The sequence below is a fragment of the Xiphophorus couchianus genome, chromosome 9 (genome assembly GCF_001444195.1).
Source record: "Xiphophorus couchianus chromosome 9, X_couchianus-1.0, whole genome shotgun sequence".
Classification (NCBI taxonomy): domain Eukaryota; kingdom Metazoa; phylum Chordata; class Actinopteri; order Cyprinodontiformes; family Poeciliidae; genus Xiphophorus; species Xiphophorus couchianus.
In genome coordinates this window covers 2,414,668-2,440,207 of record NC_040236.1, presented here as the reverse complement: position 1 = coordinate 2,440,207, position 25,540 = coordinate 2,414,668, and the positions used below count along the sequence as shown (strand labels likewise).

At 40.9% G+C, this 25,540-nt stretch overlaps 1 protein-coding gene across 2 annotated transcripts; it reads left to right on the top strand.

Moving 5' to 3' along the window:
• The first annotated feature begins 210 nt into the window (after positions 1 to 210).
• Positions 211 to 25,229, top strand: mtr (5-methyltetrahydrofolate-homocysteine methyltransferase). 2 transcript variants are annotated; one of them, XM_028027116.1, is made up of 33 exons: positions 212 to 387; positions 1,572 to 1,783; positions 1,888 to 1,977; positions 3,294 to 3,363; positions 3,453 to 3,545; positions 3,761 to 3,867; positions 4,055 to 4,114; positions 4,645 to 4,739; positions 4,825 to 4,925; positions 5,190 to 5,251; positions 6,462 to 6,529; positions 6,612 to 6,691; positions 7,553 to 7,665; positions 7,770 to 7,910; positions 8,464 to 8,649; positions 9,796 to 9,975; positions 10,483 to 10,599; positions 11,597 to 11,737; positions 11,844 to 11,933; positions 12,080 to 12,232; positions 14,359 to 14,466; positions 15,667 to 15,767; positions 16,606 to 16,673; positions 17,739 to 17,859; positions 17,964 to 18,045; positions 18,989 to 19,087; positions 19,230 to 19,305; positions 19,427 to 19,582; positions 20,194 to 20,393; positions 20,524 to 20,724; positions 20,914 to 21,106; positions 22,502 to 22,614; positions 24,453 to 25,229. In XM_028027116.1, exons 1-33 carry the CDS (start codon positions 339 to 341, stop codon positions 24,540 to 24,542), a joined length of 3,816 nt encoding a protein of 1,271 aa, XP_027882917.1. In that variant the 5' UTR covers positions 212 to 338; the 3' UTR covers positions 24,543 to 25,229. The 2 variants fall into 2 exon arrangements, with proteins under 2 accessions (XP_027882918.1, XP_027882917.1); XM_028027117.1 differs by lacking the exons at positions 22,502 to 22,614; positions 24,453 to 25,229 and having other exon boundaries at positions 211 to 387; positions 20,524 to 20,784; positions 20,831 to 20,939.
• The last annotated feature ends 311 nt before the right edge of the window (positions 25,230 to 25,540 follow it).

Genomic DNA, 25,540 nt, shown 5'->3' with positions numbered 1-25,540 from the left:
TTTTCATTTTGTAAAATTTGGTGAATAAAATATTTTCCCCATTAAAATGAAGTGATTATTTAGAAAACCCTCTTTTTTAAAAATTAAAAATAAAAGTTTTCACCGTCAAGGGACCAGATTGATTTTCTTTGGTATAAACAGTGTGATGCCAAATAAATCACACTCATATCCCGGAAGTTGTCTTAAGTCAAATAGTTCCTGCTTTTATTTTGAAGGACTGTGACAGGAAGCCATGGTTGACCCTTCCAGTAGTCTCCGTAGGAAAAGTTTGAAGGAACATAATTATCCGCCGGGTGTTCAGGATAGCTGGGCTGTTCTCACGGCTTGCTTGGCTTCAAATGGCTCCGACAAATGTCCGATATCAGCTCTGTGCAGCTGCGGGAGCAGGTAGGTCCTCCACCCGGCACTGTCACATGGTTCTCTGTTAGCTTGGAGCTAAACTCTGATGTGATGCAACTGCTTTGCAGTTGACAGATCATCTGGAACCACATGTTAACATTCAGGTCTGCAGCCCAGCAGAACACACAGGTTGACCGACTCGTGGCTGCGCTTAGGTCAAATTAGAATCGGGTTAAATATTCATACTCAGGGTTTGTTTACTGTGCTGCATGTTTTAAAATGAACTGTTTTGTTGCAGTTGGTATAGACAAGAAGTTGGAGATCCGAAGGAAAATTTCCTCCTTGACGGACAATAAAGTTTTATCATATCTTATTTCTCACATCGACACTGATTTTTTGATTTTTCTAAATTTGTTTTATTATTCTTGATGATGTGGCTTCCATGTCTCCTTCATTTCTTTCATTTCTCCTATAATTAATTGAGATATGTATTGTAACGTATGCTTTATTTTGAGAGTAATCTATGTTCTGTTTCTATTATTGATAACATTTCATTAAAAATAATAATTAATGGCACCACTGCACTCCAGAACTGAGGGGTGTGATACTTCTTAACATAGCCTTAATGTTTTTTCTTTCATTATTATTCTAAAATCTTTAATTCTGGTAATTGTTAAAACACAATAATAAACTACAATGCGACTAAACTAAATTAATTGTATTTTAACTGAAACCATATATTGACAAAAAAAAGTTTAACACTTTTTCCTGCTAAATTATTGAATAGACATATGAGCTCAAATAGTAAATGGACTGTTCTAGTATATAGCGCTTTATCAAGCCCAGAGGTACTACAGTCACTCACACACACATTCACACACTGATGATGGCAAGCTATGGATAGTAACCATAGCTGCCATGCACCACCACCAGCAGGCTTAGCGGGTGAAGAGTCTTACCACACAACGAGAGAGACGGACAGAGCCCTAAATTGAACAATCCACCATCGTCCCTTAAAGATATTTATTTTTAATCTGTTCTTCAACCACCAAATCGGTGCAAAGTGTTGTTCTATCCATTCAGATTTCCAGAGTTTCAGGAACTCCTGGTCATTCATGGATCTTCTTTAGAACTGTGGACGCTGATCTGTGGTTCAGCTCTAACTGTGGTTTAGGACGAGCTGAGCCGAGCCAGCGTTTAATGCAGAGTACTGCTTGTGTTTTTCTGTCCAGGCTGCAGCTCTGCAGTGGAGTCAGAGCTGCGAGTTTTGCTGCAGCAAAGGATTGTGGTCCTAGATGGTGCAATGGGAACGATGATCCAACAAGAGAAGCTGGAGGAGGAAGATTTCAGGGGAGAAGAGTTTAAAGAGCATCCTCTACCTCTGAAGGGCAACAATGACCTCCTGAGCATCACACAGCCAGCCATCATTTATAACATACACAAGGTAATCCATGCAGATGGATCTAGATGTTGTCCTGTCTGATGCTGGACATGTGGCTTCTTTGACTAGACCAAAGTGCTGCAGTGTTGTCCATGGTGTGTTTCCAGGAGTACCTGCAGGCCGGAGCTGACATCATTGAGACCAACACGTTCAGCAGCACATCCATCGCCCAGGCTGATTATGGACTGGAACAGCTGGTATGAGCAGCACACAGCTCCTGCTGCCAGCACAAAGGTCATGCACACAGAGAGACGAGAGTTCACTGATTAACCACTGATGGGCTCATTCTGAGAAATTCTCCAGGATCTGTTTCTGCATACCAGAACTTATCAGAGCTGACCTGTGAGCTTGCTCCTGATGGCTAAAAGCTCTTTTCTTGCTTTCATTCTGCACAACTTCAGTCAGTTTTAAGTTGATAACTTCTCTACTTAGTGTGTCACTTACGTCTCATTCAATAAATTAAATAAAAGCTGGTTTGGACGCAGCAACGTTGGTTTTTAAGTAAAAGTCTGGATTGACATGGTTCTATTTATTATAAAAGTGTATTTGCAAAAAGACAAATATTCTCAGTTCTAATTAACATCATTTGTTGTAAGGAAATGATGTCAGTAATAATTTCACACTGATTAAAAATTCAAAGTTTAATAAACAACTTTATAGCATTGTTGAGCTGCAGTTGGGGCCACAAAAAATCTGTCCAATTGCCACATATGTCCCCTGGAAGTGGAGTGAAGTGGAGTGAAGCATTACAAGCAATATTATTTCTTGATCGTTGTGAAGTAATAATGATCTTGTTGAATTCTTTTAATATATACTCTGCTTTATTATGGAAAAAAGTTTACATTAAGGAGCTACTACTGCCGTTAACTTCTTACTTACCTACTTGTTTGGTATGAGGGATTTCTGTAAAGTCAAGGTCGTAATCCAAGCAATTGTTACTGCGTGTTCACCCAGGAGTCTATGACTCCATGCAATCTGCTGGGTTTCCTTACATAGAAACCTTATAACCAACCTGAATAATAAACTGAATTTAAAGCACTGTTTGAACGAAGATCAACTGGGTTTATGTTTCTGTAAAGTGCCTTCAGATGACGTGTTGTGAATTGGCAGCATATAAATAAACTGAATTGAAGATGTGAAAGAAGAATAAAGAAATCCATGTTATGTGTTGAAATGTGGCCAGGATAAGAACATGGACACCATTCATCACCAGTCAGTGTGCTTTTTTGTCTGGTTTAAACATACCAGAACAACTGGAGCATGTTTTCCTGTCTGGACTCTGGAATTGTTCTTCTTAAATGTCGACTAATTCATAATTAAAGCTAACTGAAGACAATGTGCTACCACTTGAACTTCTCCATGCCATCTGTTAGGTGTGTGCGACATGAGCATATGGAAGCATGTGGAACATGTGGCTAATGTAGCTGTCACTTTAGTCATTTATTCTGTATTAGATGAGTTTAATGTGGGTCATGTTGTTCCTTCAGAGGGTAACTGTGTGTTTGTTGTGCAGGCCTATCGCCTCAACAGGGCATCAGCAGAGCTGGCCAGGAAGGCAGCCGATGATGTCACCAAACAGTCTGGTTAGCTGAACCTCCTGTCTGCTGCAGTGATGGTCATACATCAGCACAGGGGTTTCTCATGGGATTAACATGACCTTGTGTGTCCTCAGGTAGGAAACGCTATGTGGCCGGAGCGCTGGGCCCCACCAATAAAACCCTCTCCGTGTCGCCGTCTGTGGAGAAACCGGATTTCAGGAACATAAGTAAGAATTTAGCTTTAGTGTAAATCTGCCTACATCAGACTGACCTCAACCTGAGTCACTGTACAAGGAGACCGGTGAGATGGGATACCAGGTTACCATGACTACGCTGAAGAATAACCTCACCTCCCAAAGGCCACAACAGGGAACTGAACCAGAAGCAGAATGTTTGCCTCTGTAGCTGTTGTCCTTACTGCTGTTTGGTTTTGTGACTCCAGCGTTTGATGAGCTGGTGGCGGCTTACACAGAGCAGGCTCGAGGTCTGCTGGACGGCGGAGCAGACATCCTTCTGGTGGAGACCATCTTTGACACGGCCAACTCCAAGGTAACATTTCTTCGGCTTAAGTCCTGGCTACAAGGTGTCTAATTTGTTATAAACAACTTAAACATACATAAATTATTATACAGCTTCAGTGATTAATCCTCTGCAGATGCTGTAATGTGTGGTATTTGTTACTCATACAGTTTTTCTTACTGTAGTTTCACGATGCTGTCTTCCTGTCTGTCCTCAGGCTGCTCTGTTTGCCATCGACCTTCTCTTTGAAAAGTCCTATGAAAGGAAGCCCATATTTGTACGTCATTTTCACTATACTCTTATGATCATAACTGAAGTTTCCACATGGAAACCTTTTGAATCTGTGAAACCTGTCAAACATGTTATTTATGTGTATCTACAGAAGTGATGCTCTTATTTCAGTTTATCTGCATCATTGCATTTTTTAAATTTGCTGCTGCAGATAAAAATAATAAAACTGAGGTAGAAATGTTTGTATTTCTGCTAAGACGGCTGACAGGAACTTTTGCATTTGTTAAATCAGATTTAGGCACAAAATAGAAATGGGTATTTTCCAGTGCATCTGACAGCTCCAGATTAGTAATTAACCTACAGGTGAACAATGTAATTTGAATCACCACTGATGACCAAACAGAACATTTATGTGTAGCATCAATTACTTGATAGAGTTCCAGGAGATTACTTGGAAAAATGACTCCTAAAGTAATTTACTCTTAAAGGTTGCAGTATTTTATGGTACAGTACAGGACCTATGACGTAAGGTATGTTGTCATGACTACATTGTGAGGTGTTTTTGGGATGGTCCAGATCTCAGGAACCATTGTGGACCGGAGCGGCCGGACGCTGTCCGGTCAGACGGGCGAGGCATTCATAGTCAGTGTGTCCCATGTGAAGCCGCTGTGGTGAGTTGACCTGTTGGAGAATCAACATAAGGTGATGTGGGATGAACACAGACAGGAGTCAGATGTTTGCCTCTCTGTGTTGCAGTATTGGTCTGAACTGTGCGTTGGGGGCAACAGAAATGAGGCCATTTATTGAGGCGATTGGGAAAAGCACAACAGCTTTCATCATCTGTTATCCTAATGCAGGTAACCCACAACAACATCTAGTCCATAGTGTCGGCATGGTAACCTATCTTCAGATACAATGCTGGTAATTGAATAACTGAAGGCTTCAGTGAGATGCCGACAGGTTCTCTGCGATCAATCTAAACTGTTTACTTTTCATTAAAGGACTTGCAGCTTTGACCTGTGCTCTACTTCCTGTTGCCTCGTCTGTTGGACCACCCAGTCCATTTATTGATGAGGTCAGGGGTAATCTAAATAACACTTTGTGTTCTTTTTTTTTGTTAGGGCTTCCCAACACATTTGGAGGATATGATGAAACACCTCAAGTTACAGCCTCCAGTCTGCAGGTCCTGTTCAATTTCCACACTGATGTTTAAAAGAAGCAGTTGCCACAATCATTCGCACCCTGATAAAGATGTGCAGCTCAGCCTTAAAATATATGATTGCTGTGTTAACTGTTAGCACAAGACGCCATGTTTTGTTGTAGTTCAGGTAAACAGAAGATTTTCCAACCTCTCTTCCCATCCCGCTCAGTGAGGTGGGTCCTGCTGCAGCCCCTTTCATCACAGTTCCACTTGTACTTTAAGAATAGTTTGCCTCTACTATAGAGCTATTCAAGTTCAGGCTAGAAGCTATTTCCTTATAGCCATTTCCCGACTTGCAAAGGTCTACCCACATTGACTTGAATAGCATGTCCTCTTGTTTTTTTCTGTAGTATTATTAATAGAATTTTTTTTTATTGTATTAATCTCACTCTGGTGTTGGGATTAATCATGATTAATTGCTATGCCTAACTTTGCAAGCTTGACATATAAATATGTGCAGAGTTGTGGTTCTTGCAGGAATGGTTATTTTCTAGTTGTTGGGTGCTCCACCCCTTTCTGATGCCGCTATGAGCAACTGCCTATACAGCCCATATCACTGATCAAAAGTCCTAAAGCCTGGAGGAGTTTCTGTTGAGCAGTTTCCTTTCTAAGGCTGTGAAGCATTCTGAGTGTCCAACTAGATTTATTTAAATTCCATGTTAACTTTATTAAAACGGAAAAGATTTTCTAAGGATGAGGTAGTGACAACATAGCGCCAGAATTTAGGCAATATATTCATTTTGATAATTATGTGATAAGTTATTGATGTTGTCAGCCATCTGTCATTTAGTGCTATTTGAGTAATAAATCAGACTTTGCTCATACAAGTGTTTTTATATTTCTGGCAAATCTTCATTTTAAAAGGATGATGACATCATCATCATAGAGACAAGCTAGGTTCAGTTGTCTGCATGCATTCCATAGTCAGAGGCTCCGTGGCTAACATGAATAACTCTGGTGATGGTGAGTGGATTGTTTCAGGATTACTGAACTACTTCAGCTTGATAAAATGCTCCAGAAAGATAATAGATATTTTCTGTTTCTGTGGAGTTTTGAGACTTTATCTGTCACATGCCTTAGTTTAACACAAACTTCCAATTTTAGGTTTAAATGTAAAAAAAAAAAAAAATCAGTGTGATGTTGCACTACCACTGACTGCCTGAATGCTGCTCAAGTGTCATGTCTCTCACAGGAGTTTGCAGTGGATGGACTGGTGAACATAGTGGGGGGATGCTGTGGGACCACCCCGTCACACATCAGGTCAGTGTGGTTTTTCTTCGACAGCTCAGTGTTTGTCTGATCGCCCATGTTTACATGATGCTTCTTCTTCCTCCTCACACAGAGCCATAGCCGAGGCAGTTAAGCAGTGCCAGCCAAGAGTTCCTGCTACTGATACCTTTAAAGACTATTTGCTTCTCTCAGGTATAAATGTTTCTAGGATCATCGCTTACTCAGAGAATTTTTGATGATATGCCTGATAACTGATTCAGTTTTAGGTCTTATAGGTTCACAATATAAATAAAAACTAAGTTGAGGTTATGGAAGGGTTCAGTGGGATCTCTGCCAGTACAAAGTCTCTCATCTCTTGTTGAAGGGAGGGTGAAAGACGAGATGTAATGATTCTTTCCTCTAGCTCTTCAGATTTCTTTTAAAAATTCTTTTCTTTACGAGACTTGTCCAGATGTGAGACAGTCTGACTAGATTCAGCCTCATAGGGAAGTGAAGCTTTTATTTTTTAACTTGCTTATTTACAGTATTTAATTTACAGTTTAAAATGAACATGTCACATGTTGGCACAAGCAAAAGCTCTGGATGAAAAGTAGTCTAAAGAAAGCAATGTCTTGTATATCTACACCTTCTCCCAAAAGTCAATCTACTGCACCACAAGCATCAGTCAGCCATCCATACTAACACATCATTAAACACAAAGCAAGCAATGTACAAATGATAACAAAGAAAAAAAACCTGATCTTTGTAAGGATTCTGCACTATACTGAATGAATATACTTCATTATACATTGAAAGAAAATTATATTTTATTATTCTCTGAAAGGCAACAATAGATCTGCTCTCTTTGCTTTCTGCAGACAGTTTGTCCCACAGATTTGTTCTATAATAAATCTGTTACTGCAGTCGGAGACTCTCAGGCATTATTTGAAGCTTTCTTCCAGGCTCAATCTGTGTTGTTACAGAAAACTAAAGTTTCCTCCATATGTTTATCATAATTCTATAATGCTTGATAAGTTCCTGGCTTGTTGGAAAGAAAATGTTTGTAATTTGCAGGTTTGGAGCCCTTTCGGATTGGCCCATACACCAACTTTGTGAACATTGGCGAGCGCTGCAACGTGGCTGGGTCACGCAAGTTTGCCAAACTGATCATGGCTGGACAATATGAGGTTATTATTATAGTTATTATTTCTTAGATTGTAATAAAATCACCACTGTTCCACCTCAAGAGACAGGTTTTTTGTCAGTGTGTTCTTCTGTGTTTTGTCTTCAGGAAGCTCTGAGCATTGCCAAGGCCCAGGTGGAGATGGGAGCCCAGGTCCTGGACATCAACATGGATGAGGGCATGCTGGACGGTCCGGCTGCCATGGCTCGCTTTTGTAACTTTGTAGCCTCTGAGCCTGATATTGCACGGGTAAGACAGTCAAATAAATTCATGTTCTTTGTTTTTTTTACCCCTCCAGGGGTCTTTTGTGGGCTCTAGTGTCCTTTATATGAAAGTAGGCTGACAGGAAAGGGGGATGGAGAGGGGGGAAGACATGCGGCGAATATCGTCGGGTCCGGGAGTCGAACCCGGCCGCGTCGAGGACTCAAGGCCTCCAAACATGGGTCGCGCTATCCCCTATGCCACCATGGCACGCCCCAAATGAATTCATTTTTTTTCTAATTTTTTCCATGTTTAGCAGAATTCTGTTTTTAAGAACAGTGGAATACAGAATCTAACTCATCAGATGCCCATAAGTGAGCCTGGCATGTAGAATAACCATCATTACTGTGCCTTATTGTTGGGTGTTCTGAGTTGAAGGGAAGGTATAGAGCTGATCTGTTTCACTTGCTGATCATATGTCAGACATTTGTTTATTTACACTTTCAGAACCATCCTACCTGTTTAATGAGGAACTGAATAACCTTGCTCCATATTTTATAAGCCCCTCATGCTTCTAGAAGTCTTGCTTTTGGTCCTGCAGGTTCCTCTGTGCATCGACTCATCCAACTTCTCAGTGATTGAGGCTGGGCTGAAGTGCTGTCAGGGCAAGTGCGTGGTGAACAGCATCAGCCTGAAGGAGGGGGAGCAGGACTTCCTGCTCAGAGCTGCCACTGTGAAGCGCTATGGAGCTGCTGTGGTGGTCATGGCCTTTGATGAGGAGGGACAGGTGAGGCCAAAGTATTCAGCCAACACACACACACATAGTGTCTACAGAAATATTACAATCATAAAATTATATGTCAACATATCATGGTTATGGATGATTTAGTGTGTCTATGATTGCAGTTCCCACACAGCAACAATTACTAGTGCAAACATTTTATGATCTTCCTTACATGATCACAGTTTGAGTGTTTTGCTTTATAATCTCTGCCACAGTTGCCTTCTGGTCCAACAGTGCAGACGTAGCTAAGTTCAGTGCAAGTCGAAGTGTTACTGTAGTCAGACAGTTCCGGTGTAAAACACTGATTTTAATTACCTAAGTTATGTAATATCGCACCTCTTCAGCGGTCTATGGAATGCGTCTACCAGAAAATAGAACCTACATTCCTAACGAAGCCACAAATAAGGAGCAACAATACAGAGAAAAGTTCTGTCAGGAAATAAAGCCATCCTGAGCTGTTTCTATTGACCATAAAATTGCCCTTTAGCTTAAAGAAAACACTTTAAGCAATTAAAAAAATCTTGCCAGAATGAGGTGTTTTTTTTTTTTTTGACTGTATCAAAATTGATTTACTTTGCTAGAGTGCAATGGAAACACTTTTTTTGCATTACACAAATAATATGATCAACAACCATGTTGACGTTGTCACTGATGCAGGGAGAAGAAAACGACAGGAAGTAGTTGTTACAGTTCTGTGGACACAATCAGACAAAATGTATCAGTCAGAGATGGCCGAGGCATCTGTGGAGTTTTATTGATCTGTACTTGGAGCAACAACAGGAAGTGAATGTCTCCACAACAAATCAATCAAAGCAAACTGATTTTGTTGTTCAATTTTTCATAATCAGAAGAGAAACCTTTAATTAGTCAATCCAACTTCATGCAGGACATGTAGGATGTTGCTACATCCTACATCCTACAGCTGCCTTTCTAGCTTCTATTCTAACTGAAGTAGAAGTCCTCTTCATTGGGATTAAAATGGACAGCTTCCCTCCTGCTGAATACACTGTGTTCTCTTTGTCAGACATATACTGTGCCATCATAGCATTGATATTGAAAGGTGACATTTTTTCATTGGACGATAGGTTTGAGCAGTAATCAGTAACTGCTGGTGGTGTGCAGTTGCTAATGAATGTGCTGCGACTTCAGGCCACAGACACGGAGCGGAAGGTGGAGATCTGCACCCGGGCCTACAACCTGCTGGTCAGTAAGGTCGGCTTTGATCCTAACGACATCATCTTTGACCCCAACATCCTCACCATTGGCACTGGCATGGAGGAACACAGTGACTACGCTGTGAACTTCATCAGGGCCACTAAGCTTATCAAGGTAACAAGATCAATCTAAGACAAAAGATCTGCGGTCGGGTTGTGCCCCTCTGGTCCATACAGCAGCTTTCTGTATACAGACCTCTGGCTGACTTTAGCTCTGGCATATAGCAGTTTAACTTGGTGATTTTAGAAAAAACAGCAGAGTGCAAAACTATCCTGGCTGCTATTGGGTTCAGCAGCCTGGATTTATTTACACTTCTCTGCGATATTGATATTTTGACAATGATACATTTGCAGTAATGTGTGCAACCTTATCCCCTTGTGGCTTCACAATACTTTAGCCATTTCTCACACACTTATGCATAGATTCAAACAGCAATCTCTCCTGGGATTGGAAATGCCCTCAAGATGGCATCTGGGAAAAGATGAGTTTTAAAGGGCTCAGGATGTAAACATGGAGCTGGTTGGCAGCTCGTTTCTAGTGGTATAATCACATTTCTACTAACTAAGAGCATTATGGGTAATGAGGAGACGCTCTAATGAAAAGCTGTCTGTTTGTGATTAGGAGACCCTACCAGGAGCCAGGGTCAGTGGAGGCTTGTCCAACCTCTCCTTCTCCTTCAGGGGTATGGAGGCTATTAGAGAAGCTATGCATGGAGCATTTCTCTATCATGCCATCAAGGTAACTATGGTTACAGTGTTACATCCACATACCCAGACACAGCTGCCTTTCTATCTGATCTAATCAGTTGTTGTGAATTGCCATCACACCTAACGATGACAGAGGCACAACTTGTTGTTATGGTGATATTATGATGTCATAGCAGGAAGATTCAAATTCAGTTCAATTTCACTGCTCCTCCAGGTCAGGAGGCTCATTTCTACTGAAGTATTCTTACATCTTCTGTGTAACAACTGATCTGTTCTTAGTGACTGTTGAAAAAAGTCCATGTGGAAAATAACAGTCTGTGAGATCTAATCTCAGCCAGATTAGCTGTGCAGAACAGGTTGAACCTAACAAAAAAAGAAAAGTGTAAAAACATCTAAAATAAATAGCAAATTTTGGATACTGACAATAATATCTTTCTTTTTTTTATCTTAAATGACTTTTGTCGCTTGTGGCCTTTATTTAACAATACACTGACAGGAGAGTGGGTTCTGAGATAGGAGGAAGACATGTGGCAAAGGTCAACAGGTCAGGATTTGAACCTGTGACTGAGGCCTCTGTCTGTGGGTCACACACTTTACCACTGCCACGCCCTGGAAAATAGTTCATTTTAGTTCAGATAAGAAAAATAGAATTTATGTTGTTTTGAATATTCTATATCTCTGTTCTGTTGAAAAATTTTAGTTCTTGTTCTTTTGTGTTTTTGTCCAGGAAGGATGGCCGTTCCATCAGTATTTGTCTATTTGAAAATAAGAGTAAAACAGGATTTTTAATATTTATAAATACATAAAAATTCATAACATTTTACAGTTACATTGACTGCCCAGAGACAATAGCTCCTCTGTCTTGTTGTGGTACTACAGGGTTCATGAAATGTTGACGGCGAGGCGTTTGTTCTCTGGGAGTCTTCGCTCTGCCTCCCCCCTTCTTCTTTACGTTCTGTTTCAGGCATTTTGCTGAACACATGAAACTCTAGTGAGATTTAAATGAGTTGATGTCATTTCCTGTATAGGATGGGATGGATATGGGCATTGTAAATGCCGGGAACCTTCCTGTTTATGATGACATTGATAAGAAGCTGCTGTTGCTGTGTGAGAGCCTCATCTGGAACAGAGATGCTGACGCTACAGAAAAGCTGCTGGCCTACGCTCAGGTAGAGGAAACCTGGCAACCATCAGTCCTGCAGGCTGTTGCTGGTTCTTCTGTGGATGTTGTTGCTGCTTTGCTTGGACTGACACAAGTCTGCCTCTCATTAACAGAATAAAGGGAAAGGAGGGAAGAAGGTGGTTCAGACAGACGAATGGAGGAAAGCATGTGTAGAAGAAAGGCTGGAATATGCTCTCATCAAGGTAAAAACATTCACAGGCTGTAGCAGACACTGTGTGTAGGGGTGTGTGCGTGTGTGTGTGGGTGTTTCCACTTGGCCCAAAGTGTGTTATGCTTAGGTGAAAGTGTAAAAATGTATTCCACACACTATTGTCTATGTTCCTGTCAGGGCATAGAGAAGTATGTGGTGGAGGATGTGGAGGAGTGCCGGGCTCAGGTGGAGCGCTACAGGAGACCCCTTCACATCATCGAGGGGCCCCTGATGAACGGCATGAAGGTGGTGGGGGACTTGTTTGGAGCTGGGAAGATGTTTCTGCCACAGGTACCCTTGTTATTCACCTACACTCAGTGTTTCAGTTTTCCTCATGTCGTCTGTATGCCATTCATTCTAGTCATGCCATTAACGTAATGTACAGTAATGTAAACCAGTCGACCCCAACCGGTACCGGTCCGTGGACCAATTGGTACCGGCCGCACAAGAAATAATTAAATATCTCAGTTTTATGTATTATCTAAGTCTGGAGGAGCTTTTATTTTGAAAGTCCTTTAACCAGATTCTCTCGGTTACGTGTTGCGTGCCAACATTGAGCCACAAGCAACAAAATGAGTAAGAAACAGATCGGATGTCTTTGGAACGTTTCTTTGTGAAGGGAAATGGCCCAGAGAAGAGAGGAGAATGGATTTATCCCGGTAGGTTATTCCCACATTCCAAGCCCTGTTTGCATGTTAAGGTGACCGGCTCGCTAATGAGGGAATTAAGCTTCAAACTGCTTACCAGGCACCCTGTGCATAAGCAACACTTCGGGTGTCATTGTCTCTCATCACTCTCAGATGGAACCGTCTCGTTGTAGAGAAACAAGCTCAGGGCTCCTATTGATTAGTCGTTATCATGAGTTAAAATTTTCATGAAAGTAAAATGTTTGTTTTTGTGGCACATCTGTATCTTATTTTCAAGGTGTAAATGTTGCCATAGCGACCAGAGTGAGAAAGCATTAGGGCAGTGGCCGAGATGAGAGGAGTGGAGCTTGTGAGTCTTAAGTCTGGTTCTCACGGCACGATTTAAGAATTGTCGGCCGATTTTTCCAAACTTCTGTGACCACACACGACACGAGCCGATAAAAGTACAACAGGTTCGATCGGTTCATGTGTCCAGCCACACGGCCGGAGCAACACACCGCACAAGAACCGATTCCACTCAGGAACATCCTGATTCCAGAAGAAAATTCCGTAAAACCATCAACATACGTGAATTTAGAATAAACAAACACGGATAACGATGTAGAGGCAATAGTGATAGTTTGTGGACTCATTTTAAGCGAGCTAGTGTCAGCGTCAAGCCCTGACTGATTGAAGCCTTATCGTTAGAACTTATGTCAGGTTAATGAAAGATGAAAAGTTACCGGGTTTATCAAGTGCGATACCAGTTATGCTCCAGTTCCTCTCATCATTTCTGTTGATGTTCCTTGTCCCACTGGACTCTTAGTTGCGCCATGTCAGCTGTTTGGGATTCCCCTCCGTGCTTACGTCACTGCACTTTCTGATTGGCTACCTGTCACATTCAACAGGCTGCGTTCTCGCTCCCAGTCAGAGAAAACCCCACACGCTGGGCCAAGACAATCCAACATGTTGAATATGCCCAATTTTAGATCAGAGCGGTCCCCAAGTTCTACGTAACACACCACACAGGCAGGATGATCGGTTACAATTATCGCCAGCGACAATCTTCAAACTCGGAATGTTCGAAGATTGTCGTAAGGGGAAAATTGGGCAAAAAGTTGGAAATCGTGCCTTGTGACACCCCCCCCAACTGCGGGCTGCAGTAAAATTACCAAGCCTTGATCGGTCTGCGGTGATATAAGGGTTGGGAACCACTGATGTAAACAGTTCTGAGGTTGAAACTATAAAACGACATTTCCATGTCTGGCTCCAAATGTCCTGCTGGTTTAAAGACCCAGCCACAAGTAGAGCTCCGAGTAACGCAGTTTAATATGCAGACAACAATGTATAATAATTGTTCATAGTTGAACATTTGCCCAATGAGAATCGTTGCCATGACAACATATTGTTGTTGAATCTAAAGACTGTTGGTGAGGACCAGAACTCATCTGTCCGTACTGATTCTCACCAAGTACTGTTGTCACCGACCACTATATTAGGTACAAGCAGCTGTTCAAATCCTTCACAGATGGTGAATCAACCAATCACATGGAAGTTTTAGTTAGCACCCTGCAGATGTGAGCAGACAGCAACAGATGTGCTTTCACTGTGTAGTTTTGACATGAGATTAAAATAAGTGACTTATTTCCTGAGTTAGTCTTACAGTGTGGTAGCATCAGTCAGCAGGCTATTAAGTAGAACTAAATTGACAATTTGATAATACTTCTGTGCTGTTATTAATGTTGTAAAATCAACAGTTGCCCCAAACTGAATTACTCGTTGTATTTCTAGGTAATCAAGTCGGCTCGTGTCATGAAGAAGGCAGTCGGTTTTCTGATTCCCTTCATGGAGAAGGAGAGAGAGGAGATGATGGCAGCATCAGGATCAGCAGAGGAGACGGTCAGGAGCATTGTTTTAACATAAAAAAAACATTCAAATTGTACACAAACTTTTTATTGTGAGAAAATTGGTGTTTTTCACCCTGTGGGATAGAGTAAGGTGGTTCCCAGCAAACACATCATATAACAATAACAAACTTTATTTAAAAAGGAATAATGTACAACTCCAATGTAAATGTCACCATTTAATATGCTGTACCAAGTGCTAGTAAAGCTAATTCACAGCTGCAGTGCAAATTAGCTAACCCTACCAGTTAAATTTCGTTGTTCTTGTGACAATGACAATAAAGATTTATCTAAGTTACCCTAACCGATACTAGTCTATTCCTAACCCTAACCCTAATTTTATCTTAGGTGTAATTCAAGCACCTAAAAATTAACTTTATACCAGGTGAGTCTTTCTCACCTGGGAATGTGAACCTGTACTGGGCTGATTCTGTGCCTTCATATAATTTTAACAGCTCCTGGAGAAGTTTCATAACTTATAACTTACAAATATGAAACAGGAACAGGTCTGGAAACAGTCTATGTGCTACACTCAAGAGAGATTCATTTGATGTATCAAAGAGTGACTGCTGATGTCATTGTTACCATTGGACCTGAATATTGTAATATGTCCAGACCAGAGTCATCATATTAGGACCAAAGCCCAGTCCTAATATGATGGGCTCCTTGCTTTTGGTCAGGGGTAATGTTTAGAGGTAAAGTGTGAATTAAGTTTTAATTAGTTTAATAAAAGCATGTCATGAATATGTGTGTGTGTATTTGGTCTTAAGTCCAGAGCATACTAGCTTCTTTGTTGCTTTTACTACCACTAGATCATATGCATATGGAATATAACATAAACAGCGCTATTCAGAGATGCAATGAGTTTGTAACAGCTGTGTGAATCACCTAAACATTGCAACTGTAGCCAAGGTCACATGTGGGTAAAGTTCTGCAGAAGTGTTCCTGATTTCCTTTCATCATTGTCTCTATTTTAAAACTCACATAATTTCTATATCTGCATACATCAGCACCATGTCTAGACCACACACCCTTCATATTTTCAGTTGTCTGAAACTAGTACACCAAATCTCACATGTTGAACAGTGTGTTCAGAAAGAAAGCCTAAGCACGTGAAGTTGAAAACAGACTCTTTATTCCCTAGAAATGGGACCTAGAAGTCCCTAGAAAGTCTGATCCATTCCTCTGTCTGCAGGATCCCTATCAAGGCACCATAGTTCTGGCTACAGTAAAAGGAGACGTTCATGATATCGGCAAGAACATTGTGGGCGTGGTCCTGGGTTGTAACAACTTTAGGTAAATTCACTTTCAATCTCTGCTGCTGTTTTTTTTTTGTTTGTTTGTTCTTTTTAAAGTAACCATTTTAAATTTTCTTCTGGTTTTTTTTGTTCCATATTGTCAACTTTACCTTACTTGTTAATATTAATCCATTCACACATTCTCTTTCACATCCACACTCACTACTGACCTGAAAAACAACTTCAATCAGACCTGGCGGTTAGCAGCTCATTGGAAAGGTTTCTTTAATTTCTCCATTTACAGAATCTAGAGAGATTTTTGTGCTTAGTGACACAAAGTCACAAGTCAACATTCCGATCTGTCTCTATTTGCCAGTGTTTGATGGAATTAATTGAATGAGGGATTACTTTTGGAAACCAACCAGAAAAAGATTTAAATAATTAGTAAGGAATAAATAGGAGTTCACAATATTGTCTGTAAAACAAAAGTCTATGGTGAAGATTCTCAGCCATCCATGGCACAATAATACTAAATGCTTTAATGCTAACTAAATGCTGAAGACGTTACAGAGAAGCCTTTTGGATGAGAGACAAAGCGTCTTTCTGAAACAAGAAAAGTCCTGTTGCTTTTTACTGAAGCAGTGTCCATTTCTTGTTGCTACACAAGAAATTTGCTGACATGGGGGGTCTTTAGAAGAACTGATGCTCTTTGGAATCTGTTGACTGAGCCTTTGGGATTTGACCTTCTGACCCTGCCATGAAATTTAAGGCCAGAGAGTTTTTCTAACACTGATTTTTCCCTCCCTCTGGAATGAGATACATCAAGCTGTATCTACGGTAAAGCTATGACTGAGTGCTTCTGGAGAACTGACCAGCTTGTGTTTGCTCTGTTGCAGGGTGATCGACCTGGGTGTCATGGTGACCTGTGATCGTATTCTCAGAGAGGCCGTAACACAGAAAGCTGGTATGATTAAGGCGTGCCTATGGCAAAGGTTGCTGGGTACCTGGAGATATTGTTTACAGCAGAACTATATAGAATTGGGGAATAGAGAATGGCTATAAAAACACATTCCCTGGTAAATGTTAGGAACACTGGCAAAATGTTGAAAGTTAAATTAAACTGGACATATTTAAATGTCATGTGACTCTTGCACTGCTCACACTTTCACTTAAAATGGATGAGAGGGTTAGCAGGATGTCAGTGGGGTGTAGCAGACCCCCGTCTGGGTGGAAAAGGAGCTCCCAAATGGCAGAACCAAGGGGTTGTTTCCTGTGCTCTGGTGGGTTCACTCCCAGCTGACTATAGACAGAGGAAAGGCTTTTGCTAAGAAAGGTTGGTGCAATCAACTAACTCTCTCTTTGGTTGCCTAGCAACAACCTGTGGAATAACTTGCTCAGCAGCAGTTTTAAGTTTTGCCACTGTGCTTCATTGTTGCCTAAAAATAAAAAAAAACAATGATTTGAAGTTAAAACTGTGGATAAAACAGGACAGGTCATGTCACCAGTTTGGTAATATTTCAGATATGTAAAACAAAAAAATATATCAGTAATAATTATTGATATTGACAGTTATTGATATAGGCTGATGTTGCTTCTAAGACTTTGTCACATTGTCCAGTCCTAATCAGACTGTATTAAATCAGATAAATGTGGACTGACTCTGAATGTCTATGTGATAAATTGTGGTACTTTAAGATTACATTTGTTGTGATTTGGCACAGAAAATATGTCAAATCTGAATTAACTGTAGATGATTATTGTATGTAACAAGCTACTAGACCATTGCTTTATAAATATGGTTGTCAGACAGCATTCTCTTGACAACCATGCTAGATGAGGACATGAGGGAGGAATATTGGGAGGATGTTGTCTTACTTTTAATTTGCTCTGGAGAGTTTTGATGTTGTTTGCTTCTCAATGTACTACTTTTAGTCTCTTTTTTTCTGTTATGACTTTGAGCCAGTGATGTATTTATTTATGCTATTTCTGTTATACTGCGTGCTGATAGATGTTTGTTTGTTTGGAGCAGATGTCATTGGTTTGTCAGGCCTCATCACTCCCTCTCTAGAGGAGATGATTTATGTGGCGAAAGAAATGGAGAGACTTGGAATGACAACGCCTTTGCTGATTGGAGGAGCTACTACATCAAAGTAACTTAACTATGCACTGACACAGGATATATTTTTAAAGAAAACTGTGGTTTAAATATTGTAATGACCCAAAGTGGAGTGTTTCAGTGCTGTTTGTTGTGTAGGACACACACTGCCGTGAAGATTGCACCCTGCTACAGTTCTCCTGTAGTTCATGTCCTTGACGCCTCCAGGAGTGTGGTGGTGGTAAGTCATTTATCCTCAGCTGAGGGATGGTGCAGGTCTGGTGCAGGTCCATCTTTGCATGTATCAGTGTCTCATTTGGCTCATTAGAACTGTTGTCACAGTGACTTATCTTTCTTTTTATGTTTGTGTACATAAAACATTTTTTACATAGATCCTACAGAAAGTAGCAAAGTGCATGTCTGGAAACCTTACCATCAAAATCCTGCCATGTAGCTGAAGTGTGTGTGTTGCTTCTGCTCTGTTATAAAATAGTGTGTACAGGGATAGGACATATTATTGTTTCAGGACAGAGTAAGACATCAAAACCATGATTGTTTTTTTCTTTTGTCACATTTAAAGATCTCAGTGGATAGAATCAAATGTTCTGTTCACTGTCAAAATATCCCCAAGTGACCAAATAGATATTAGCTTATTAATCTGTAAATATAACCACCTCTACTCAAGTAATAATACTAACACATTTTATTTATAAGACACTTTTCATGACACTCAATGATGCAGCACAGTAATAAAGATTAAAAAAAAACAAGAACAGTAACATGAGGCAATCAGAAAAAAGTAGTAATGTAGGCATGGCAAAATATGCCCTATTAATTCATTTTGAAATTAATTTTTATAAATAGCAAAGCTTCTGTTGCAAACATTGTCAGGTAATACATAAACTGTCCTGGACATGAGTGTGTGAATGTTTAACAGAGTGAAAATTGACTTTTCCCACTAGAAGTATCCACTAGTGTCCATTCTAGAGGTGAAAGTTCCTTGCAAATTGAATCATTTCCACAGCTGCTACTGAACTGCATTTGGACCAAATTATATTTATGATCCTTTATGGTGCTGAATTTATTTGGAGCTCACATGTTATTTTTTTGTAGTGGTGGGACATGGTTTTTTTGGTTTGGTTTGAGTCTACTGGTGTTCACCCAGTTCTGTGTCTGTGTCTCAGTGCTCCCAGCTGCTAGATGAGGATATGAGGGAGGAATATTGGGAGGATGTGAAGGAGGAGTATGAGGAGGTCAGACAGGAGCACTACGACTCCCTGAAGGTGAGAGTTGGTATTAGTGGAGAAGAGGGCTTCTCTGGTTCCAGGAATCCCTTTTCCCCATTAAGAACAAACAGGTGGCTCCTTGGAATGTAGAACATGCAGAGAAGTGAAATGCTGTCCTTCCTCCCTGTGTTGTCTCTAGGACCGTCGGTATCTTTCTCTGTCTGAGGCCAGACAGAAGGCTTTGCATGTCGACTGGTTCTCTGAGCCTCGGCCAGGTAAGTCAGCGCAGATCGGTGAATTTCAAACTAAGAACATAAATCTGTTTAATGACTGTCTCAGCACTAACAGAGCTGATAGTGAGCATGTTCAGTGTGTCTGGTTGTCTTTGTGTTGCAGTGCGCCCTCAGTTCTTGGGAACTCGTGTGTTTGATAGTTACGATCTGAACAGTCTGCTGCACTTCATCGACTGGAAACCCTTCTTTGATGTGTGGCAGCTTAGAGGGAAATACCCCAACAGAGGATACCCCAAGATCTTCAATGACAAAACTGTTGGTATGAGCTTCTCTTTGCGTTTTCAGACTGCTGTCCTGCTTCTGCCAACACCTGCCATCCATCCATTTGTTTCCTTCTCAACAGCAGGTTGGTGTTGAGAGGAAAGCTCTCTGGGCTTCTTCTACCACTTCTTGCACAAAAAAACAAAGAAGTGCTAAACAAGGATTAGCACTAGTTCTTCTGTAGTCAGCGGGTTGCAGGTGTGATACTACTGTATATAAGAGATGTTTGCATTTAGGAGATGTTTTTTAACAAGCATGAGCCTTGGTGTAGCACTTTCAACATACCATTAGACTACTAATGTGCAGCTGTTTGTGATTCATCTTTTCTTTTCCAATGTCACAAGAGTAATTGATTGAGAATTCTTAATGTTCTCAATCAACCAATAACGACAGCAGAAGGGTCTTCAGGCTCTGCCTTTTCTGTCCTTGTTTTGTTTTATTGCTTCATGGTTTTTAAAACTTTGTGCTTTTGTTTTGCTCTCGAATGTTGTACATTTGAATATTTAGAACTCCTCTGCATTCTTTACACTCAACCACAGAACATGGTTACATCACCAGTATGTGTGATCAGGCTGTAAGTCTGAATAACTGACTGATGTTGTGCTATAGGTGCGGAGGCTCGCAGAGTCTTCCATGACGCCCAGTTACTGCTCCATCAGATGATCGACAGCAGCGGTCTGAAGGGGCGGGGCCTGGTGGGCTTCTGGCGAGCTCAGAGTATGGGTGATGACATCAACGTGTATAAAGATGATGTCACAGTTCACAGAGACACGAAGCCAGTCGCCACATTTCATGGCTTACGGCAGCAGGTGAGAGTCTTTATCTGGAGTTCATCAACTTTCTTGATGTGGCACCTCACAGCTCGACTCTTTCTCTGGGAGTGTAAGGGCGGGGCATGAGGTAGCATTAGCAGTAAGGGAATGTGTGTGTATTCTGCAGGCGGAGAAAGACAGCTCCAGCTCAGAGCCCTTCCTGTGTGTTTCTGATTTTGTGGCTCCTGTGGACAGCGGCGTTCCTGACTACATTGGGCTGTTTGCAGTAGGTGTATTTGGAGCAGAGGAGCTCAGTCAGCGGTTCCAGACCCAGGGAGACGACTACAACAGCATCATGGTCAAAGCTCTGGCTGATCGCCTCGCTGAGGTGATGTATGCAGGATGAAACCTTAACACCATAAAATTGTGAACATGTTAATAATTCACAATAAATATATATATATATATATATATATATATATATATATATATATATATATATATGTCTTATGGTACTGTTAGATAATAAAGAAAAGTAAAACTGGAGATGATGTTGTGTCTGCTGCCTCTGCCCCAGGCATTTGCTGAGGAGCTCCATGTGCGTGTGCGTAAGGAGCTGTGGGGCTACAGCTCTGACGAGGCTCTGCAGGCCTCAGACCTGCACAGAGTCCGCTACCAAGGAATCAGGCCTGCAGCCGGATACCCCAACCAGCCCGACCACACGGAGAAACTCACCATGTGGAGGCTGGCTGCTGTTCTGGAGGAGACAGGTGAGAGCAACAAAACACATCTAGGTTCTCACAGAGTTTCATCCTTTTATATCTGCTCTCTTCTCCAAAAATCCTGTTTGAAACTGTGTGTAAGTCAGCATTGCAAAATACTATTAACAAACACTCCAAAACTCAAAGTTGTTTTTGACAGTATCTACTCATTAGAAGGGTGATGTTTAGATGCTGTGATGAACGCCAACCAGACTGTCTGAATATTCCTCGTGTTTCATGATTAATAAAGGTTCATTTTGGTTGTTTAAGTTCTGTCAAATTTCCTTCTTGAGCGGATATAAACATATGATTTGGCACCAATATTGTAAACATTTCTTAAGAAAGTAGTATTTCATGGATTATTTGACTGTAAGTAAATGGTAGCTTGGTGGGGATGCTAGCTTGTTCCTCCAAGTCTTTACTTGTACAGCCAAGACAATTTATAAGCCCTCAAATATTTATATTCATATATTAAACATGATCTGCTTATTCAGATGGAAGTCTGATGCATAGGCCACCTGGTTTGTTGTGTGTATAATCACACCCCATCTGCAATCCCAGCTGGACTAACTGAATCATCTTGACAGATTAAAATAATCGTCTCCTCAGATTTAGAAAACTCCTCTGTTCGAAAGTTCTACTGTGATTTTAAAATGAACAAGTAGCAACACAAAAAACATAGAAGACAACGTTTAAAAAGTATTCAGCACTCCAGGTACAGTTATTACCTGTACCTGGTAATAACTGGTACTACCAGTATTACCTGGTATTACCAGTTACTAACTGGTAATAATAATACCAGGGCATGCTAATCGGGGCATGCTGTGGTGGCGCAGGGGGTTAGCACGCCCCACGTTTGGAGGCCTTAGTCCTCGACGCAGACGTCGCGGGTTCAACTCCTGGTCCTGACGACCTTTGCCGCATGTCTTCTTCCCTCTCCTCACCCTCTTTCCTGTCTGCTTACTGTAGAAAAAATACGAGCCACTAGCGCCGCAAAAACTCTTTGGAGAAAAAAATGGAAAAAAAAATAATAATACCAGTTAATAACTGTTATTAACAGACAGACAGATCTGATCATTGGAACATAATAAAACTTTCTGTTGGCACCACCAGGGGGAGCTCTAGTATTGTCAACTACTGACAATAGCTACTATTGTCACCTCGCTCTTGTTGTATTACATTACAACAAGAATGGTTGTAATGAACCTTTCTTGTTGTAAAGGAACATTACAACAAGATTAAGAACCATGAACGGCTCTGGTGTGACTGGATGTGACATGTGGTGCTCTCTCTGTAACTCAGTTTGGTGTTAAGATCTATGTAAGGTATCACCTGTTCATTTTGGCTTTGTGTGTGGTGTCTGTGTGTGTGTGTGTGCGTGTGTTTGTGTGTGTCTGTGTGTAGGAATTGACCTGACAGAGTCTCTGGCCATGACACCAGCTGCCTCGGTCTCTGGACTTTACTTCTCACACCCTCAGGCTTCGTACTTCGCTGTGGGAAAAATCACCAAGGAACAGGTTCTCATCATAATTGAATTCATTCATGCAGCACTGATTCACCACAGATTCAGTTTCAAGACACTTTAGAGACAAACTGATCCAATTTATTTACAGATTCAATTAGGCAACTTGATGCAGTTACATTAGGTTTTTCAGAGATAATTACATACTTTTCATTTCAATTTTAGTTATAAAATAATGCAACCAATTTGGTTTTCTATATCAGTTGGGCAAACATTTTCTGTCCCTTCTTCTGGATGAACTTGTAGTGGCATTGGACAAGAACATCTCCCTTCACCAGAACCATCCCAGTGTGAGCAGCCATCTAAACCGGCAGCAGACAGAACAACACAGGAGCAGTGATCCAGGAGTACTTTCTATTGGAAAGAAAAGGAAAGGGTTAATGGGAAGAGGAAGCTATTGGCAACAATTGCTCAGCTTATATCCCCCTCCAGGAAGGTGTCACTGCTAAACCCTAGGCCAGGACAGAAAGAGAACATAAAGTAAACAGCAGCAATAATTGTGGACAATATGTAATGAAGAGTAGGCTGGTGGTAATTATCTCCTCCAGCAGTTTAACCAAAGAAACTCCAACTATAAGCTTCATTACAAAATAAAGTTTTAAGCTTCATCTTAGAAGTAGACAGAGTGTCTGCCTTATAGACAGATAAAACTGGGACCTGGTTCCTCAGGAGAGGAGCCTGATAACTAAGGATCTGCCTCCTGTTCTACTGTTAGAACCTCAAGGAACCAGCAGTAAACCTGCAGTCCGTTAGGGACATGTGGACCAATCAGATCTCTGTATGATGGAGGTAATTATTAAGGGTTTTATATGTGAGGAGAGTCTTAAATTCTATCCTGGGTTTAACAGGGAGCCAACGAAGAGAAGCTAAAATGATCTCTGTTTTTAATTTTCATCAGAACTCTGTGCAGCATTTTGGATCAGCTGAAGATTTCTAACTGTAATTTGTGGACTTCCACAAATTACAGTTTGTAATTACAGTTGTAATCTACTGTAAAGAATTACAGTAGTCCAGCCTTGAAGTACTAAATGCACAGACTAGTTTTTAGCATCGCAATAATCTGTAGATTAAGAAGGAAATTGTAGAATCTGTCTAATATGGGATTTAATAACATGTTGTGGTCAAAAATAACACTGAGGTTCTTTACTTTATCACTGGAAGCCAACTTAACCAATCACATCATGATGTTTCTCGGTTGGTGCCACTAAGGAATCATGATCACACATAGGTTCCCTTCTGTATCCCAACATTAACAAGGCCTTTAACTTGCAGTATCTTCCTTGTACTTTCTGCAGATTTTCAGCTCAGGTCGATGAGTTGATGTTTTCCTTTGGCAGAACTTGCTTCTTTGCTGCTCCGCCTGTCAGACTGCATTTCTCTGTAAATCACTGGCTCGCCTTTCATGCTGATGCTGACAGAACTCTGCTGTGGTACCATCATGGATCTGAAGAGAACCTCTCAGGAGGAGATGTGGTGGAGCTAGCTGGATCCTCTTCCAGCTGAACCTCTGACCTGTGCAGCTTCCCTATCAGCTGAAATATTCATATCAGCTGCTGTTTATCCAAAGTGTTTTGTAGCCAGGCTAAATGTTAATGTTAGCACAAAGTAAATTTAGCACCTATTTCTTAGTGGCCTGCTGGTTAGATCAACAGTTGGGTTCTGCCACTGCTCCTCATATAACATCCAGTAAATGATTCTGATTCTGAATGTTTTACATCAGTTGATCTTTGCTAACAATACAAACAGTTCACTAGAAACCCTGGGAAAATCACAAGATGACTACTTAAACCTGAGACCCAGAGCAACATCCAGACTGACGTTCATTGTGTGCAGGTGGAGGACTACGGCAAGAGGAAGGGGATGAGTACAGAGGAGGTGGAGAGATGGTTGGCTCCCATCCTTGGCTATGAACAGCAGGCGTAGCGTGGATCATCATTCCAGCAGAGGCTGCTCCATGCTCTCTGGCAGTGGTACCACACGCTGCTGCATTTATTACCCCCAATGCCTCAGTGTTTGACTTTGAATGGGAACATTTCAGAGTGTTGAGGACCATCACTGACCAGTCTGCCACATTCAGATTGGCTGGTTTTTCGTACTATTCATGTTTTAGAGTTGGTTTAGAATTTGTACTTGAAATGAAAATTTCATGTTAACCATCAGTCAGTTTTATTTCATTTGTTTATGTTTTCACAATGACTATTTTGTTAGAATAATCAGAGTGGTGCCTTGGAGGCTGCAGTGTACTGTCACACATCATCAGGGATCTCAGCACAGAATGGGGCTGCTGCTGCTGCTGCAACAGAGAGGTCCTTAAAAATCAATAAGTATTTCATTTGTAAGCCATGCAGCTGTTCAGAACATAAAAGAATGTGGGATATTTTATTGCTTTTATTTTTTATTAATAATCTTCTGATATGATCAAACTGGTAATTCTGTTCCTGGAGACTCTACAGGTGCAGACCTTAAGCTTCAACACAACATTGCTACACCACATTTATTAATGATACCCAAAATTATTGTTGATGTCAGTTTTTACTTTTAATTTTGAATATACATTCAGAAGGTAGTCTTGATTTTATGTTTCTGATGAATGAACATGTTTCTATTGTCTGATAGTGTGTTTGAATGTTTGTAAGTGAGCAGCTTGGAGTAAATAAAGATGAAACTATTTCAGTTCTGACATCTAAAGGATGTAAGTAAAAAATCATTTATGCAAAAGAGTTTTTTTTAGAAATTAGGAGAATTTGTACTAAACTAGGTTCTAAACTAACTTCTAGTTGTTTAGAACAACTAGAACAACTTGTTCTAGTTGTTCTAGAACAACTTGTTCTAGTTGTTCTAGAACAAGTTGTTAGCTTAACATTCTGGAATGTTAGCTTTCCAGCTAATGTTCAACAGGAGGACACCGTCTCGCTCTCCAC

Excerpts from the sequence above, each read along its gene's own strand:
- mtr (XM_028027116.1), top strand. The coding sequence starts at position 339 with ATGGCTCCGACAAATGTCCGATATCAGCTCTGTGCAGCTGCGGGAGCA. Across the intron at positions 7,911-8,463 it reads CTGAGCCTGATATTGCACGG|GTTCCTCTGTGCATCGACTC; the intron begins GTAAGACAGTCA and ends TTGGTCCTGCAG. Across the intron at positions 21,107-22,501 it reads TGCTGTTCTGGAGGAGACAG|GAATTGACCTGACAGAGTCT; the intron begins GTGAGAGCAACA and ends GTCTGTGTGTAG.